Below are 19,081 nucleotides of genomic sequence, written 5' to 3'. Positions count from 1 at the left end.
GCAATTTCTTTCAAATTTACAGGCAAGATATAATTTTCAAGATATTTAAATTGATCAAGAGGGTAGAAAAAAGATGGAAATCTAATATTTCCAATTAGTGTTTAATATTTTCCTTTCGTTCTGTATCAGATTTTTTAAATAGAACAATGGATGCTTTTTACAACATTGTTAAATTTAACTTTTTCCATTTCATTTTTAAGTTATAGGAATGGTTTTCTTCTAGAACTTTTTTCTCCATGTAAAAAAATTTTAATTGAGGTATAGCTTACTTAAAGTAACATAAATCAAATCTCAAGTGCATAGTTTGATGAATTTTTACATATGTTTTCACCCATATAACCACTACCCATATCAAGATATTAAATATTTTTGGAGTCCTGAAAGACTCCTCTGTACTTCCCACCAAGTCCCTTCCCTCAAAAGAAGAGCACTATTCTGACCTCTGTCACCACAGATCAGTTTTGCCTGTTTTTAAACTTCATAGAAAAGTCAGTCTCAGTTCCTAACTCTATTCCTAATTCAAACCCTATTTCCAGAGGCTATATCAGTGAGTCAATAAACTTAAGAATTCTTACTGATTTTCTCAAATCCATAGAGAATCAAACTAAATAGAAATCCTCACCTCTTTCTCATTCTGAATGAGGAGAAATAGGAGGGTTGTTAGAGAAAAACAGATTGAGTGAACAATGAAGATAATTCTTTGATAAATGTGAAGGGCCACTCACTGAACAGGCAGGTGCTCTCAAACTGTGTGTGGTCCCATGGGGAAAATAAATGCAGCTCAGATTTGGTGATGCTAAATGAAAATTACGGAAAGCCACTGTTTTGAATTTAGCTCCTGCACTAGGCCCTAACAAACCCAAACAAACCAAAATGGAGTCACTCATGCTAAGTGCCACATAATCAAACTGAAACTTTAAGAAAGGAGATAGACCCCAAAACAGACAAGTTTTTTCTGAAAATAGGAGATTCCAAACTACCTTAATGAGAATAATAAGGACTTGCACTCTGCTTTAACCCTTACAAAAAGTAATCTGATGTTAATTGATATTAACAAATCAACTTTTTTCCTATTGTTCTGTTTTCTTGTTCCAACCTCACAAAACACTCCGTTCTGCTATTGCCCAGTGGGAATACTCATTCTATTTTGTAGGATGAGGTGTTGCCCAATTGTAGAATCACAATAAAAGCCAAATAAGATCTTTAAACTAAATGTGTTGTAATTTTGCCTTTGACAGTAGAAAAGAAGTTACTGGATTTTATCAGAATAAAGACGGTATCTAAATAGAGGAACCCAAAAATGAACAAGAGGAAAAGAAACCACATGTAAACTATGGAAACACAATTAAAAAGAGCATCATCTAGAGTGAGGCTGAACAGAAGTGTTAATTAAAACTTCTTAGGTACAACCACATCCTGACTTCTAAATACCATTCTCCTCTAAAAGACATTAGTTCAGCTGGTTGAAATGGCTGATTCTAGGACAAGTAAAGTACAAAATGAACCTGAATCATCTTAATATTTCAGAAGTCAAGGAAAAGCTTAAAGAATGTGAGGTTGTCAAAAAGATGCCAGATTGAAGGCATTTCCACTGGCCAAATGTGGAACAATTTCATTATCAAAATATACAATCAGTAAAAAACTACAGCCCATTAGATAAAGTAGAAATTTATTATTTCATACTGATATAAATAAATAACAAGAAAAAGGAGAGCTCTTATTTACACAAGAATGCTCACTGATAAGTATAGAAGAAAAGTTCAAGTTAGAAATCACCATATTACAACCATCAACATCATTATTATCATCATAATTGTTTCAGGCAAGAATCTTCAATGAATGCCAAAATGCCAAAACTAAATGGTAAAATTTTAAAGAGTTATAGGATACTTACATAGTCCCAAAGTATCCATTATTTCAGGTTACTTATATAGTTTCAAAGTATCTTTCCAAAAGATATTTATTAATAAGAAAACTAAAAATAGGAATTTTATACTAGAGAAACCTGGCAGACACTATCTTAACAGTGATCAAAGCTAACCTAATTAGAAATGGTTAAATCTACATGAAATGCCTGTTGATATGACACAATATTACTTCTGTGGTATTCCTGCCAAAAATGCATAACCTGAATCAAATCTTGAAAAAACAGCAGACAAATTGAAATTGAGAAGAATTCTGGAAAATAACCTTTTAAAATTATATATGACAGTCATGAAATACAAGACAGACTGAGAAATATTAAAAATTAAAGAAGACTAAAGATTCATGACAACTGAACACAATTTATTAGGGCAATTGACAAAATCTGAATAAGGTCTGTGGATTAGATAATACAGTATTATTATTAACTTCCAAATTTTGATCATTTTACTGGGTTATATAAAAGAATTCCTTGTTTTCAGGACACAAATGGAAATATTTAGGGGTAAAGGACCTTCATTTCTGCAACTACTCTCACGTTATATTATATATACACATATCTTCAGTTCTCTGCCCATTTCTGTATTGCAGGAACTAGAAGCTAAGAAACCACATTTGTTGGACTCCCCTGCCAGCTGAGTTCTGAATTAGGTTTTACAAGTGGGAGGCACTTGTGTGAGATTAGAAGGTAGAGGAAAGGTAAAAGCTGTTTCTTTTCTCTTCTGGCTCTGGCAATTGTGGTGTCAGCAAACAAGCCTGACTTTCTACAGTGGTGGCCAGCACCCCAAGCTCCTTCAGTGGTGATGAACTTTCTGCTGCTCCTGATCTTAAGTAAAATACCCCCTTCCCTGTTTGCAACTTCAGTCCTCCCAGTAATTTGTAATCTTTTTGTTTAAAATACCTAGAGTGGGCTCTCTCCCTTTCTCTGCCATCATGGTATGTACGGTTGACTCCATTTATCACCACCACAAGACAGTCAGAATCGAGCAATTCCTGGCCAAGAAACAAAAGCAAAATCATCCCATTCCCCAGAGGATTCCGATGAAAACTGGTAATAAAATCAGGTACAACTCCAAGAGGAGACATTGGAGAAGAACCAAGCTGGGTCTATAAGGAATTGCACATGAAATAACACACATTTATGTTGTACCAAGGTCACTATCATGTTACCATATCAAGCTGAAAGTATTACCACTCCAAGGACAGACACTTTAAATTGGGAAAATGGTTTTTCTCTTTGTTTGTAAGATCTGCACTAATAAGCTGGTTCAGTAATAAATATGTGAGATATTTTGTTTGAAAATATAACAATAATAAAATACAATACCTAGAGTGGGTTCTGTTTTCCTGTATGATGTGCCAGCCAATTTGTCATTCATGTAAAAGGCAACAAGCAGATATGCAATTTTGAAAAGAACTCCAGGGAGACAATACTCATGGGCACTTCTTGAAAAAAATGACAATGAAATCCAGACAAATAAGGTTGGATAAAAATTGAGGCCCATTGAGAGCAGTGTTTAAGAGATGGATAACTAAAAATAGAGAAGAGTAAAGGAATTGGAAATGTAGGGTACTTAATTAATATATGGTAATTCTGGAAGGCCTTGTTGTTAGGATGACATATTGAGCAGAAACCTCCATGAAGCAAGGGAGTGACTATGCAGATGTCTGGGCAATGAGTTTTCAAGTCAGTTTATAAATAAAGTGTTACAAACATCAGAAAAAATACATTTATCCTTGCTATCTGTAGCTTATAATTGAACGATGTGATTATGGCACCTACTACCACCTGATGGCAGCACTCTACAGGAAAACCCAGTTAAGGCGCGCCCATACCCGTGGCGTTAAAACTGTAAGCTGAAGTTGTGAAAAGCAGCAAACATCACAAACGGATAAAAGAGTTATGTGGTACCTCTAATCCCTGAATCTTAAACTTATCAGACATTTTGTTGAACCTTCTGATTTCAGAAGAAGAAAAAAACAATATCTCTTATGTACAGGTTTTATGAGTTCCAAATTCTGTTCCTGTATTGTAAATGGTAAAAAGATTAGATTTACTTTGCCTAACTTGTTACTTTTTCTTCTCCATTTTGAAACACATTTTGCCTGATGTGGTCACTCTTGTTTAAGGGAAGTGGGGATGTCTTTCTGTGATGTAGGCAATCTGGAAGATCATAGAGACATCTGAAGACAGGCTGATTCTACAGTGTCTCTTCTATAAATAATGGAAGCTTTTGTCCTAGCCATGGTTTTGGAGGATCTGCCAGTGTTACCACATCTAAATCCAGAGAAATGTTATCTTAATTGTTCAATTAGACAAATGTTTATGGACAAGCCAGGCTCTGTACGGAGTAGCACACAGGGCTTTGCCTGGTTTGTTCCTGTTTATGCTTCAGGTCAGAGCTTGGGTGCCAGCTCCACCATAAGGACTTCCTATGACCTCAGTCCTGGTGAGGTTTCCCTCCTATGTGTTCCCTTGGCCCCACAGCTTCTCACTTATCACCCTGCAATCTAATGACTTATTCACTTGTCTCTACCTTTTGTCTGAATCTCTGTGAGAATAGGGAATATATCTATCTTGTTCATAATTGCTTTCCCACTTCCAGCCATAGTGCCTGGCACATAAGGTACAAACATGTATGTATGTGTATGTGTGTGTATGTGTGTGTGTGTGTATTCAAATTAATAAACTTCCAGGATTCTTGGCTAGGTCCTCGTTTTTTTTTAATTTTTAAAATGAGTTCCTTTTTCATTATTAAAGGAAAAACAATTCCTTAATCCACAGTGATTCAATTTTTTACACTTTAATTCTTCACTGTATATTTCCTAAGAACAGAACAAGGGCATTCTCTTCATGACAATAGTAGTATAGTATAAAAATAGTATCAAAATCAAGACACTAACAATGTACCTCATTCACAGACTTCATTCAAATTTTGCCAATTGTCCCACTGATGTCCTTTTCAGTAAAAGAAAAAAAAAAGATTTTTCCTTGACCAAGATTCAATCCTAGATCACAAGTTGTAATTAGTTGTCATATCACTTTAGTCTCCTTTAATCTGAAACAATTCCTCAGTTTTTGTCTTTCATGTTATTTTTGAAGGGTGTATGTGCATATGTGTATTATTTTCTAGAACATCCCTCAGAGTTTATCTAGTGTTTCCTCATGATTACACTTAAGTATTTTGGGCAGAAATACTACAGAAGTGATGTATCCTTCTCAGTGAATCATACCATGGTGTTTATTTATCTCCTTCCGGTGATACTAATTATAATTACTTGAATAAAGTAATGTTTACCAAGTTTCTCCTCTATCATTAGCATCTTATGGAGAGATACTTTGAGACTATGTAAATATACCCTGTTTCTCATATTTTTACCAATTAGTTCAACAAATTGGTAAAAATCAATATGATTTTTGCCTGAAATAATTATAAATCATAAGATTGTCAAGTGGTATCATTTCTTTCATTGTTTCTTCTACATTTGTAAGTTGGAATTTTACCATAGTAGCAACACAATTTTAAATCAGCATTTTCTTTTCTTTTCTTTTCTTTTTTTGCTCTGGTTTCTAATAAAAGACTTTTTAAACATCTCACGACTTCTACTTTGTGCATGTACATATTTCATTCCCTTTGTGGACCTGATGAATTACTGATACATTATTTCCCCTTGCAAGGCCTTTGTAGACTTTCTGTATTGGCTGGTTGCGTAGGTGAATGCTTAGCAGTCTCCTCTGGGAGAATCCTCTCAGGTCCCAGAGGACTGTGGGAGCTCTGGAAAGAATTTTGAAACCAGAGAAACCTGTGCCCAAATTAATTCAGCCTCATGCTCCCCAAGAAACTTTAAGCAAATTATTGAACCTCTCACAATCTCACTTTTATTCCTGTCTGCTGAAAGCAGGAACCATGTCTTTATTCCACTTTGAAACCCTAGTTCAGTGCATGCACAAGTAAAGCTACTGAACTGTGCTGTATCTCCTCTATACCACGGTTAGTCCATTTTCTCTTTTCGTTTATTTACAGTGTCTCCTCTGTTTTCAAATCTTTAAAGAAATTCTTCTAAATTCTTTTTGGGATAATTCAGTTTTTGATTTATACCTATCTTTCTATGCTTTAAGCTTTCCTATTTTTGCATAGATAGGTTTCTATTTTTAAAAATTGGCTTTGTTTCTCATCCTGGGAAATTCCACACAGATGTTTATAAATATTTTTCAGATTTCTTTCTGGCTACTTACTCCCTGTTTTGCATTTCTATTTTTCTTCATTAAACTCAAACTTTGCTGTAATTATTTTTTTTCAAAAATTCATAGTGCTCTAAGAGCCATGGGAGGACAGGGAGAAATTTCATTCCTGTTTGTAGGGGTATTTCCCTATTCAACACAGCATCAAGTTTAACTATTACCTGGAGGCTGAATCAAAATTTCCTTTTACTCCCCAATTTCCACTCATGACTTTGATTCGAAGAGTGTACATAAAGTTATTTAGCAGCAAAAGTTGAACTAGAAGCAAGATTCCTAATCTTTAAATTTAGAGGTTGGCTATTCAATGTTTCATTCCTGTAAAATGGCCGTGTCAGTGTTCTGGAAATAAATCAGGAAAGCCTGGGTAGCAGAGATGTTGGATGTCTAGAGGCACATTCCCTAGCTCCTCTCTGCTCTGATTTCAGTCACAACTGCAGTTGCATAGAACTGCAGTGACAGTTCTATGTAAGCTCAGATTTATGCTGCCTATATTCTACTAGACTCTGTTTTCTACATCAGATTAAGGAAGCCCTCTCTGTTCTGTGCACAAATACAATCTAGGAGGCAGGGAGTTAACAGCCTTTAGGGAACCCTCAACCAATACAGGGTGGGAGTGGTGGACAAATTCTCTAGTTTCAAGATGGATAATCCAGGAATATGGATAATTCATAGTATGGATAATCCATACTTTTGCTGTATGTTTCTCAGAGGTGCTTGAAGAATAAACAGTGGCCTCAATAATAGACACTTATACTGACTTTTTCTTCTTTCTTTTCTCACTCTCCCTGGCTCATAAATTCTTTTTCCTTGGAAGCACTTTCCACATAAACTATCTGCACACAAATATGTCCTAGACTCAAACTAAAGCAAAAAATTCATTCAACAAATATTTACTGACTGTACTAGGCACTGATATAAAAAGACCTAGAAGATGAAATTCCTAATGTCTGTCCTTAAGTGTATAATGAGGAAACAAACAAATAAACAATTACCAAAAAAACAAACAAATCCTACAATTACAATATAATGTTGCAGAGACTATGTTAGAACAAAGGAATGCATGAACACATGGGGGGGTCATCTACTCCATACTTGGGGGAGGGATTTCCTGGAGGATATATTGCTGATGCTAACGGATGGAGTGTGGATCAAGTACAGCTCTGACTCCATATTAGACAAATGTCAACCGAAAATTCATTTGAAACCTATGTATACTATGTGCAAGGGTTACACTCTGCCCCTTTGCAGTATACAGTACTTGCTGTGATTTTAGGTGATACATGGATGGACATTTAGACTTTTTGTAGTCATGTACATTAATGTTTACTAGAATAAAAATAAGGAACACAACAAACTTGATTTCACAGAATATTATGATTTAAGATGAGGCTAAAAATTTTATTTATCTATTTATTTATTTAGAGACAGGGTCTCACTTTGTCCCCCAGGCTGGAGTGCAGAGACATGATCACAGCTCATTGCAGCCTCAAACTTATGGGCTCAAGCAATCCTGCCTCAGCCTCCTGAGTAGCAGAGACTACAAGTGTGCACCAACATGCCCAGCTAATTTTTAAAATTTTTGGAGAAATGAGGTCTCACTATGATGCACAGGCTGGTCTTGAACTCCTGGACTTAAGTGATCCTCCTGCCTTGGCCTCCCAAAATATTGTGGGAGGCTAGAATTTTTAAATGAGTTGAAATTGTCCTTAAAGAAAAATATTGAATCAATGATAACACCTAGGGAAAGATGGGCAAAAATCATGTAGGTAGTATGTGCATTACTGAAGTTTGGGAAATAGTGTTATGGCAGAAGTAATGTCTAAAATAAAATTCCTATCTTCCAGGAACTCAATGTTTGTTAAGGAACACTGATCCATAAGCAAGGGTGATAAACGCTACAGTGAGTTTGGAAACCAAGTACTGGGGAAGACAGGAAAGCAGTGAGGAGCAAAATGAAGGAGAGGCTATCAGCTACAAGACCAGTTGGAAGGCTATTGCTGTTATGTAGTCCAGGGGAAAGGTTGTAACAGCCTGAATTAGGGAGTGGCTATAGAAATGGAAAACAAGCAATAGAACAAGCTCACTGCAACCACACAGTGAAAACCTTACTGGTTTTGAGCAGTACGAAGGTAAAACCTGTCAATCAAGTCAAAGGCAGGCTTGTTCTGAGCGCTTTACATTTATTGACTCCTCTGTCCTCCTTAACCCTTATTTTACAGATAATGAAACAAACAGAAGGAGGCTAACTTGCCCGAGGTAATGTAGCTGATAAAGTGGAGGAGTAAGGATTAAGCCCCAGCATGCAGGCACTAGAGTACCTATTCTTTTATTTATTTATTTATTTATTTATTTTGAGACACAGTCTCACTTTGTTGCCCAGGGTAGGATGAGCGCCCTGGCGTCAGCCTAGCTCACAACAACCTCAATCTCCCGGGCTCAAGCGATCCTGCTGCCTCAGCCTTCCGAGTAGCTGGGACTACAGGCATGCGCCACCATGCCCGGCTAAATTTTTGTATATATATTTTTAGTTGGTCAATTAATTTCTTTCTATTTTTATTAGAGAGGGGGGGGGTCTCCCTCAGGTTGGTTTCGAACTCCTCCTGACTGTCAGCAATCCTCCCTCCGCCCTCGGCCTCCCAGAGTGCTAGGAATTATAGGCGTGAACCTCCGGCCCGCCCATAGACTACCTATTCTTAACACAACACCAGCATAAATGGGTCGAGCACACAACACCAAAGCAGGTCACACTTCTGCGTTGGATCTTGAAACAATTATTCTTATTGGTTGCAGAAGAATCTGGTTCTGAGATCACAGTTTCTCCACCTATGAAATGGAGATAATGGAGTTTAGTGCAAAGACAGACTGAGGTAATGAATGTGAAAGTGAACTTCAAACTATGTATGTGACTCCATGTACCAGTTTTTCGGAATGCGAATACGCGAACCCACCAACTGAAATTTATCTCTCGATAGAGCTGGTAGCGCCAGCGCGAGACTCCGCCTCCGAAGCCCCACCTGCGGCGGATCTCCCTTTGCGCATGCGGAAACGGCTGCCCGCTCCCACCTCTGACCCAGGCTGAGAGTAGCTGTTGTTTCTGAGGGGACGATTCGTAAGACGGCCTCCGGCGCGGTTGCTCTTTGCTTTCCCTTCTGCAGGCCCTTCCTGTATTTGAGTGGCGTCCAGAGAGTGGGCGGTTCTCGTCTACCTGGCTGACTCTCCGCAGAGGTGCCAGCGTTGGCCCAATAGTTGGCTGGCGAAAGTGCCGGCCCCCGCGCCGGCGCCGGCAGCGGCCGGGTGGGAAGGCTCAAGATGGCGTGCCTGTTGGAGACCCCAATCCGCATGAGCGTCCTCTCGGTGAGTGACCCGCCGCGGCCGTCAGTCCGCCCGCCGGGGAGCCGCAGCCCGAGCCGCTACAGTCCCCCGCGCGCGGTGTGCTTCCTGGGCATCACCCCCTGTGGTGGCCTCCGGCTCAGCCTTGGGCCAGGGGGCGAGGAAGGGTGGACGGGTGGGATAGACGGGACCCCAGCCGAGCCAGGGACGCCTCCAACCCCGGGAGCTCCCACGGGTGCGGGTTCCCGGGATGGCGTCTGGTAGGCGGGGTGGTTGGGCGTACCGGCTGCTAGCCCGGCAGCGCGGCTTGGGCTTCGCCAAGTGTTTCTCTGAGCCTTGGTCTTAGCGGTGCCTCTTCTCCGGGCCGAGCGCGCTGCCGGCCTGGGAACGAGCGCTCACTCAGCTCCCGGGGCTTTGGCAAGAAGAGGTGCAGGCTTTTTGGCCCCCACTTCCTCAGAGCTGCCAGGTCTGTGTGACTTCTGTCGCGTCTCAGCACCCGGGCACCAGCGGGAGCTTCTTGGCAATGGAAATTTTATATCAGCTTCAACTCTTCCTAGTGTATGCGATTATTTAAGTCCCTTTTCTTCGCTCTGCTCAGGAGGTCGCGGCTCTGAATCTAAAGGAACTATACAGTCCATGTGCCTGATATTTTTCCTTTAAGGGGAGTCAAACACCGAAGGGGAGGGGCAAAGTGAGATTTCTCTGTTGTTGAAAGAAGGGAACGTATTGATGTGCCAGGAAGTAATACCTGTGTTTTTTTTAAAGTTAAAAAAAAAAAAAAGACGATTTTTACCTTTCACTGTGTTGCTCTTGAACCAGGACCGGGAATGAAAGTTACTGGGAGATAACTTCGAAGGATTTTGCAACAAATTCGAGCTGTCCGACTCTGAGAATGGTCAGTTTACCAATAGTTTATTTGCTGTTGTTGGAAACAAGCAGGCAAAGACTGACCAACTTTTTGACTTCTGGAAGCCAGTCTGATACTGAGAGAGTTGTTGGATTATAGATGACTTGTTGGATTGCTAGAGTCTTGTAACTCCAACCGTTTCTTTTCTCTTACCTGACTTCTCCTACAACACATTCACCTATCTGAAAGCGCCTAGGACATTTGCTTATGATTCACCGTTAGGGCTACGTGGCAGATTGCACTTTTGAAAAGGCTTAAGTTAATACTACAATAATAATTTAATTTTGGGAAGCTGTCAGCAAACTTGTGCCCTGATCCGTGTTAGCAGTTCTTTTTCCTTTTGGACTGCAACTCGGGAAATACTGTTCACCTAAGTATTGAATCAAATTAGCCCATTACTCCACCCCTGACTGTATTATACACAAGAAGGTTTTTGGGAGTGCAGGCCGATGACTTTTCCCTCATTATGTTTTTTTTTTTTAAAGTATATGTCTTAGTTGTTCTCAGTTCCTCTTTATCTCTTTTAGATTTCAGTTATTCAGTTTACCTGAAATTTCTTACTTTCTGTACATTGTCAACTTATATAGTGCATGTGATTGAAAAATTTCACTTATTTCACTTCCTCAGTAAATAATATATTCTGCTTATTTCATTCAAAAACTTCTTGAAGAGTATTTCCTTCTTCTGATTAGGATTTGCTTTAGCCCTAGTATCATTGGGGGCTTACTTTTTAAAGGTTTTCACAGTCCCAAAGTCTGGTCTGTTAAATCTTTAGCCCTAGAGCCTTGGGAAATCAGAGCTTCTGATGAGTAAGCTGTTTAAACGCACTGATTTTACTAATTTAAAGTGAAGCCTGTAACTTTCAAAGTACTACCCAGGGCACCACTTTTTATAGGGAATATTAATCAGGAATTATCTTGAGTGGTTGATTCCTTTAGTAAGTTATTTACTGTGGACCAGTTATGTACTAAACCTTGTATTGTGTGCTTTAGGACAGCAGTCCCCAACCTTTTTGGCACCAGGGACCAGTTTCATGGAAGACCATTTTTCTATGGACTGGGGATGGGAGGGTGCAGTGAGGAGCTCAGCTGGTGATGTGCTGCCCACTTCCTAACAGGCCATGGATCGGTGTTGGGCCTGGGAGTTGGGGACCACAGCTTTAGGGAATGAAAGGATGAAATCAAAAATGTCTTCAAGGCACTCGTAGTCTAGATGACATGTAGCTTGATAAACATAATTTGAGCAAGGAGGAATTCAAATTGTTTTAAAGAATTTCCATCTAAAGCCCTTTATACCTTCTCCCTGAGAGATCTCATTCACTCTCCTAACTTTAACTGATCAATTCACACATCTGTATTGCCAGCTTTGTCTTTTCTTTCTACATCTTGTCTCATGTCTTAAGTTGTATGAATGTCACCTATGACTTCAACAGAGCACATTGCTTCTCCTAAGAGGACTTAATCATGCCATCCAATTTCTGTTAATGGTATGTGTCTTTCACTGATCACCCACTGTTAAACCTCCTGAACCATCTTTGACTGTTACTCCTTTCATGCCCCTCTACATCTAATCAGTTAAGACCTGTTGCTTCTTTATTCTTAGTGTTTCTCACATCTTTCTGTTCCCATTTCCACTCTCATTCAGGACTTTATAGTTCTGTGCCTCCACTACCACAGTGTCCTTTTAATTATTTTTATTGCCTCTGGTGTCTTACTCTCTTATTTCAAATCCATTTCTATATTAATTTTCCTAAAGAGCACTTGGAACAGCTGCTCTCCTGTTTCATTTCTTTAGTGGGCTCCTATTGCCAAAAGGCTCAGGTTCATATTTAGCTTTGGATTTAGGATTGTTTATCTTCTACGTGAACCTTGTATTCCATATAAACTGGCTTTCACAGGTTGAAATGGTATTGGGTTCTTTCAGACTCTGGTAAATCTTATTGTCCACTTGTTTGTACATATGAATTATAGCTTTTGTATGTATATATTCCATACATATATTTTGAGATTCTGTCATTTGTCAGGCATGGAATTATGTTTGGGAATACAGTGGTAACCTATCTTTGTCCTTTTGGAGGTTTTAGCCTAATGGGGAAAATAGATATCAAATAATCACACAGTTGTTTGTGCATGGTGATTAGTATTATGAATGAAATATATAAGGTGTTGTTCAAACATGTAATAGAGAAAACTGATCTAATATAGAGGGCAATGAGAAGAGCTAGGGAATTCCTCGAGGAATTGACACTGAGCTGAGAGTTCAAGGATGAGTAAGAACTAACTAGAAAAAGTGACAGTAGAAGAGCATTCCAGGCAAAAGGAACTGCTTTTGCAGAGGCCCTGAGGCCTTTAATAATTATTCTGTCTTATCTTAGAGAACAAATTAATTCAGAGGTAAGTACTTGACCTTTTTTAAAAAATTATTATTATTTTTTAGAGACAGGATCTTGCTATGTTGCCCAGCCTGGTCTCGAATGCTCAGCTTGAAGTGATCCTCCCACCCCAGCCTCCCATGTAGCTGGGATTTCAGACATGAGCTACCATGCAAGCTCCTTTTTTTCTTTTTTATTCCACTATTACTTATAACACCGAATCTTGTAAATACTAGGTGCTCAATAAATTTGAACTGTTTATTTTAGGGAGTTGGAGAAACTCTCTGGTTCTCTTTCTAGACTGAACCATCACCACTCATCTTTGGTTTGCATTTAGCATTATAACCTCACCCTTTTCAACAAATTTATAAATTTCTCCCATGTTTTTCTTACTTTTGGGTTATTTTACATTGATTGCATTTTAAAACATTTTTTATTTTTAAATAATTATAGATTCATAGGAAGTTGCAAAGGTAGTACAGAGCAGTCCTTGTGTACACTTCACCCAGTTTCCTCTATTGGTTACATCTTACATAATTATAGTACAGTAGCAAAACCAGGAAATTGATATTGGTATAACTATGTATGTATTTTTGTATCATTTTATCACGTGTATATTTGTGTAACCACCACCACTGTCAAGATATATGATTATTCCATTACTACAAAGATCTCCCTCAAGCTACCTCTTTATAGTCATATCGTCACATCTACCTCCCCAACTCCCCTTCCGCTTCCCACTATACCTAACCCCTGGCAATCAGTCTCTATAATTTTGTCACTTTCTGTAATGTTACATATATGGAATCATACAGTGACTTTGAGATTGGTTTTTGTCATTCAGCATAATGCTTTTGATCCATCTGAGTTGTTACATGTATCGATAGTTTATTCCTTTTTGTTGCTAAGTAGTGTTTCATGGTACGGATGTACCACAGTTTAGCCATTCATCTATTGGGCATTTTGGTTGTTTCTTGTTTTTGGCTGTTATAACCCACCATGAAGAATCATGTACAGGTTTGTGTGGATATAACTTTTCATGTCTCTGAGGTAAATACCCAAGATGCAATTGCTGGGTCATGCAGTAAATGTATGTTCAGTTTTAAAGAAACTGACAAACTTTTCCAGAGTGGCTGTACCATTTTACATTCCTATCATACTGTATGAGAGGTCTAATTTCTCTGTATCCTCAGTAGCCTTTGATATTATTATTTTTTTACTTTTAGCTATTCCAATGGATGTGAGTGATATCTTATTATGGTCTTAATTGGCATTTCCCTAATGATTAGTAATGTTGAAAATCTTTTCATTGCTTATTTGCCATCCACATATCCTCTTTGGTGAAATAGTTCTTCATATTCTTTGGCCACTTCTAATTGGACTGTTTGCTTTTTGACTTTTGGGTTTTGAAAGCCATTTATATGTTTTAGATATGAGTCCTTTGTCAGATAGGTGTTTCCAAATACTTTCTCCCAATCTGTAGCTTGTCTTTTTGTCCTCTTAACCATAGGTTAAAAAAGAACCTTGATCTCCACCTTATACAAAAGGTAACTCAAGATAGATCACAGATTTTATCATAAAACATAAAGTAAAACTTTTAGAATAGAACAGGTGAAAATTTGTGGAACCTTGATTTTTGTTGGAGAATTCTTAGACATAACACCAAAAGCGTGACTATTTATGCTTCTTGAAAGACCCCATTAAGAGGATGATTGCACTTCACTTTGGTCACTTTTTTTTTTTTTGTGAGACAGAGTCTCACTTTGTCGCCCAGGCTAGAGTGAGTGCCATGGCGTCTGCCTAGCTCACACCAACCTCAAAGTCCTGGGCTCAAGCGATCCTACTGCCTTAGCCTCCCGAGTAGCTGGGACTACAGACATGCGTCTCCATGCCCAGCTAATTTTTTCTATATATATTAGTTGGCCAATTAATTTCTTTCTATTTATAATAGAGATGGGGTCTCGCTCTTGCTCAGGCTAGTTTTGAACTCCTGACCTTGAGCAATCTGCCCACCTTGGCCTCCCAGAGAGCTAGGATTACAGGCATGAGCCACCGTACCCGGCCCACTTTGGTCACTTTGTAATGGTTTGAGAGGGGCAAAGTAATAAAATGCCTTTGAATCACCTTGTAGGCTGTTATAGACGGGTGAAGTACTTGTTGATTTCAATTCCTCCTTTACACTCTTTTCCCAGTGTCATGCTTTTTTTTTTTTCCTGACAACAATTGTTAGAATTGTATAGGGTATTCCAAGTTTGGATATTCCTTGGTTTTGTTCTGTTCTTGACAGGTATAAGCATTTTGTTGGCCTTGCTTATAGCTGCTTATTGATTTGCTCTTTTAAATTAACAACTGACAGTAATTAGAAAAAAAATTTCTGTGAAGTTAAACTATCCTATAAACAAATTTGGCCTCCCATGGTTTTCATAATAAATGCAAAATAAAATCTGTACAGTACATTTTAAAGTTTTCCATTAGTTTACAAAGCACCAAAAAGCACAGGGTATGTCAGTAGTTTATCCTAAAAACAAACTATCCACGTGAACTTTCTAATCTTTGATGGCAGTGTGTGAAAAATGGGAGGTATTCATTGTATGTTTCTGGACATCTCACTGTGTCTTTAAGGAGAGATTGCTATCTGAATTCAGACGGCAAGTGCACAGGACGTCTTTTAAACTCTATCAAGAGTCAGAAACACCGTTGTGTAGGGTCTTCAGATATCACTTGGAAATGTAGCCTTCTTATCACCTTCAATTCTCATTAAAGTTTAAAATACTTAGTGCTATGGGCCAGGAATGTCAGTGATTCTGACTTGCATGTTTTTAATTTCTGATTTGGCAATTGTTTTGCAGTACCATCTGTCATCTTGACTTCTGGGTAAAGATAGGGTATTATTTGACAAACAAAATTCCTGTTGCCTTCTCAAAATTGAAGAACAGCTGCCTTCACTGAACGGTTATGTTGTGATCCCTGGGTTTGTTTAGATAGAAATTAAAGATATTCCAAATAAGAGCAGTTTTGCAGAAACAGCCCTCCCCATTTGTCATTTGATGAAGGAAAATCATTTTGACCCATTCCATAATATCAGAAGAATAAAGAGTTAGCATTCTCTAGCATATTTATAACATATTGGCCGAGGGGGAATGATGAGACCATGTTATGCTTTATATTAGAAATAGAAAGTTGTGGTCTAGTGGAAAGAATTTCCAGCCCATGAGATCTTTAATATTTGGAGGACTTTACTTCCTGGAAAGTGATTATAGAGCATGTGCTTCTTTTGCCTTGGGTGTTTGAAAGAATTCATTAGGCTTTCAAAAAGTTCTGAATGGTGATTGATGGGATGAGGGAGCTAAGGAAAGAGTCATGATTATCATCATGATCAAGCATAATTCCCAGGGTTTATACCTTTTTGTCCAGATAGTATCATCTTACTGAGATGCTGACAGGACAGGCATATGTTAGGGGAATAAGGGGCAAAATGAGTTTCATTTGGGACATGCTAAGTTTGAGGTGTTTTCCAGACACCCACTTAGAAATGTCCAATAGGCAGATAGATATGAAAGTTAAGTGCTTAAATTTGGCATAATGATCATTATTTGGACATCATCAGCATATTGATCAGTGGTTCTTAATCTTTTAAGGATAAGAATCTCAACACCCTCTTTCCCAGAAAAACATGCGTATGCATAGTCACATAATTTCAAGGGGTTGGTGGATTCCCTGAAACCCACACATCAATCTTGAGTTAGCTCCTTTAATTATCCTATTGTCAGTCAAAAAACATACAGCAAAATTTAAAAGTCATTTTAAATTATTTTGGAATGGTAAAGATTGTAGCAATAAGGTTTTAAAACTCAGGTACAGTATTATGTGTGGGACTTGGTTCTGAAGAGCCATGATTTTTTTGCCCAGAGTATGCCAGTGATCTCCCACAAGATGTACTGTGTCTACGGAAAGGGCTTTGCATAGCAGTTGATGTACCAGGCCTGGGATGCTGGGCTGAGTTAGAGATCCAGTGTAGATCAAAGTAAGGCAGTTGTGGGTGTGGGCACAGGAAAAGTAGAAAGAGTTAACATTCTCTAGCATATTCATAATATAGGTATTGGCCATGATATTGCCATGATTGTCATAGACCACAATGTGGATGATAGGTCAGACTGATCCTGAGTGGTACTATAATAGGAAAGCTAATGCACCAACTGCTGAAAGTGATGGCCTGAGTCTGAGTCAAGCACCATGGATAGCTCCAAGGCAAGAGTTTTACTGTCTATAAGACTCTGAAGCCAGTAAGGCCCCCCCTTTCTTTTTAATCTGGAAGACAACTGGCCTGTCTGGATAATACTATTTCTGAAGTATACCATGAAAGATAGTACTCAGGATCTCTAAGTCATTACATGATTGCAACCTTGAATAATAATTTGAACTACTCTAATGGTCCAGGACAACACCACACTCACATCTGAATAACCTCACTTTGTTGTTTTGAAAGGATTGAGAAGTAGGCATTTGAATGCATTCTAGTGGATTTTCTGAGCCACCTTATCATCTAAATGGGAGGCATCTAAATGAACCTTAACCAATCCAGAGAATAACTCAGTCTTTGTAAAACTCCTCACAACCCTTGGCACTTTGTACATGCCCCCCAAAGATGGTTCTTGCTTCCTTGGACTTCAGATTATGATATTTTGCACCATGAGTTCTTAGATCATTTATCTAGAAGGATCTCTTCCTGGCCCTGAGTTAAGGCATTCTCATCTACGTTGAAGAGGTTTTATTTTTTGGTGTTTTTGTTTTGTTTTGTTTCTTGAGGCAGGGTCTTGCTCTGTTGCCTGAACTAGACTGCAGTAGTGTCATGATAGCTCAGTGCATTCTCAAACTCCTACTCAAATGATCCTACTGCCTGAGTCTCCCTTGTACCTGGGACTACAGGTATGCACCGCTATGCCAGGCTGATTTTTCTATTTTTTGTAGAGACAGGGTCACGCTATGTTGCTCAAGCTGGTTTTGAACTCTTGGCCTCAAGTCATCCTCCCACCTCAGCCTCCCAAAGTGCCAGGATTACAGGCCTGAGTCACTGGCCAAAGAGTAAATGAATAGAATTTAATAGCGAGAAGAAATATTAAAGATCATCTAGATTCAGACAAGTTTTTGTAATTTATACCATGCTTAAAATGAGTAAACATCATAGTACTTGACTAGAAGCATCAATATTAAATTGCTTTCAGTTCTTAACAACCACCAAAGCATATTTATACCAATTGTTAATGATTTCCTGGGGTGATAAGAATATATTATCACATTAAAAATTCTCCGCGTAGCTGGGTGCAGGGGTGCATGCCTATAGTTCATGTTACCCCAGAGGTGGGAGGATTGCTTTTGAGTTTGAGGCCAGCATAGACAACATAGTGAGACCCCATTTCAGAAAAAAAAACCCAAAACACCACACTCTAGAAAAAGTAAAGGCTACCCTTCATATCCCTTTAATCTATCTGTGCTCTGGCTTTTTGTTATGAAAACAAATAAACAAAAGGAAACCCTTCAAGTGTAAAATTATGAAATTCTTCCTGGAAGAAAGTTGCAGATAATCTTTAATTCATTCATGTTTTTTTACTGGGGAAAACTGGGCACTGGAGAGGCTGATTTGCCTGCTGTCTTATAAAGTATCAGAGTCAGCTCTCCAAACTTCCACTTTTTAAAAATAAAATTGTGTGCACAGCCCTATATTTTAGAATTTTATTTTCTAATTTTATAAGCACTGCTTACTTTACTATTTATATTTAATAAATTGTCTTGACATGTAAAGTCTGGTTTTCAGTCTTTATTTACTGAGGTCAGGCTTACCTTTTATACTATCCAAGTAGATTAAATTTTAAAATTATATATTTTAGTATTTTAATGATTGTGTTTGTGAAATTAAAGCAGATTACATTCTAGAAATCTCAATTGCCATATGTATATTACATTCTACACTGATGGAGACCACCTGAACTGTGAAGTAACATTTTAGAAATTTTCCAAAGTTACTAGAGGATACAGTAAAGCAGAGCTTTAATCTAAGAGGGAGGTTGCAGTGAGACTTAGAAATACCAAAAAATGAATCCCATGAAAAAAAATTTAAGGATAAAAATAGTTGCAAAAATGATACATGAGAAATCTAAAAGTTGAATGTTTGAATGTTTAAGTCTGATCAAATCCTAATGGGGCCAGAAAGTTTACTGGAATACAAAGAGCAAAACAAAGTTAAAGCAAACAAACAAAAACAAAACAACTAAACCCACATCCAAATCTTGAATTTTAAGTTGTACTTGGG

The 19,081-nt window shown here is 38.3% G+C and overlaps 2 protein-coding genes across 5 annotated transcripts in view; both read left to right on the top strand.

Annotated features, from left to right (window-relative positions):
* Positions 1-2,856: 2,856 nt before the first annotated feature.
* LOC105884045 (large ribosomal subunit protein eL39-like) lies at positions 2,857-3,037 on the top strand. Its single transcript, XM_012787735.2, has one exon. It carries the CDS (start codon positions 2,857-2,859, stop codon positions 3,034-3,036), a length of 180 nt encoding a protein of 59 aa, XP_012643189.1. The 3' UTR covers position 3,037.
* A 6,172-nt stretch (positions 3,038-9,209) lies between these two features.
* ARMC8 (armadillo repeat containing 8) overlaps positions 9,210-19,081 on the top strand; it is a 106,047-nt gene continuing 96,175 nt past the window's right edge. For 3 of the 4 annotated variants that reach the window (XM_076005207.1, XM_012787743.2, XM_012787739.2), the window contains exon 1: positions 9,210-9,520. Coding sequence is in view for 3 of the 4 variants with exons in the window: in XM_012787743.2 (XP_012643197.1) it covers positions 9,476-9,520 (45 nt within the window). In the remaining variant the exon portion in view is untranslated. Of the gene's footprint in view, positions 9,521-10,315; positions 10,392-19,081 lie in introns of all 4 variants that reach the window. The other variant, XM_012787741.2, reaches the window with a different exon arrangement.

Source organism: Microcebus murinus, chromosome 1, assembly GCF_040939455.1.
Source record: "Microcebus murinus isolate Inina chromosome 1, M.murinus_Inina_mat1.0, whole genome shotgun sequence".
In the NCBI taxonomy this organism is placed as follows: Eukaryota; Metazoa; Chordata; class Mammalia; order Primates; family Cheirogaleidae; genus Microcebus; species Microcebus murinus.
This window is presented reverse-complemented; position numbering and strand designations above follow the sequence as displayed.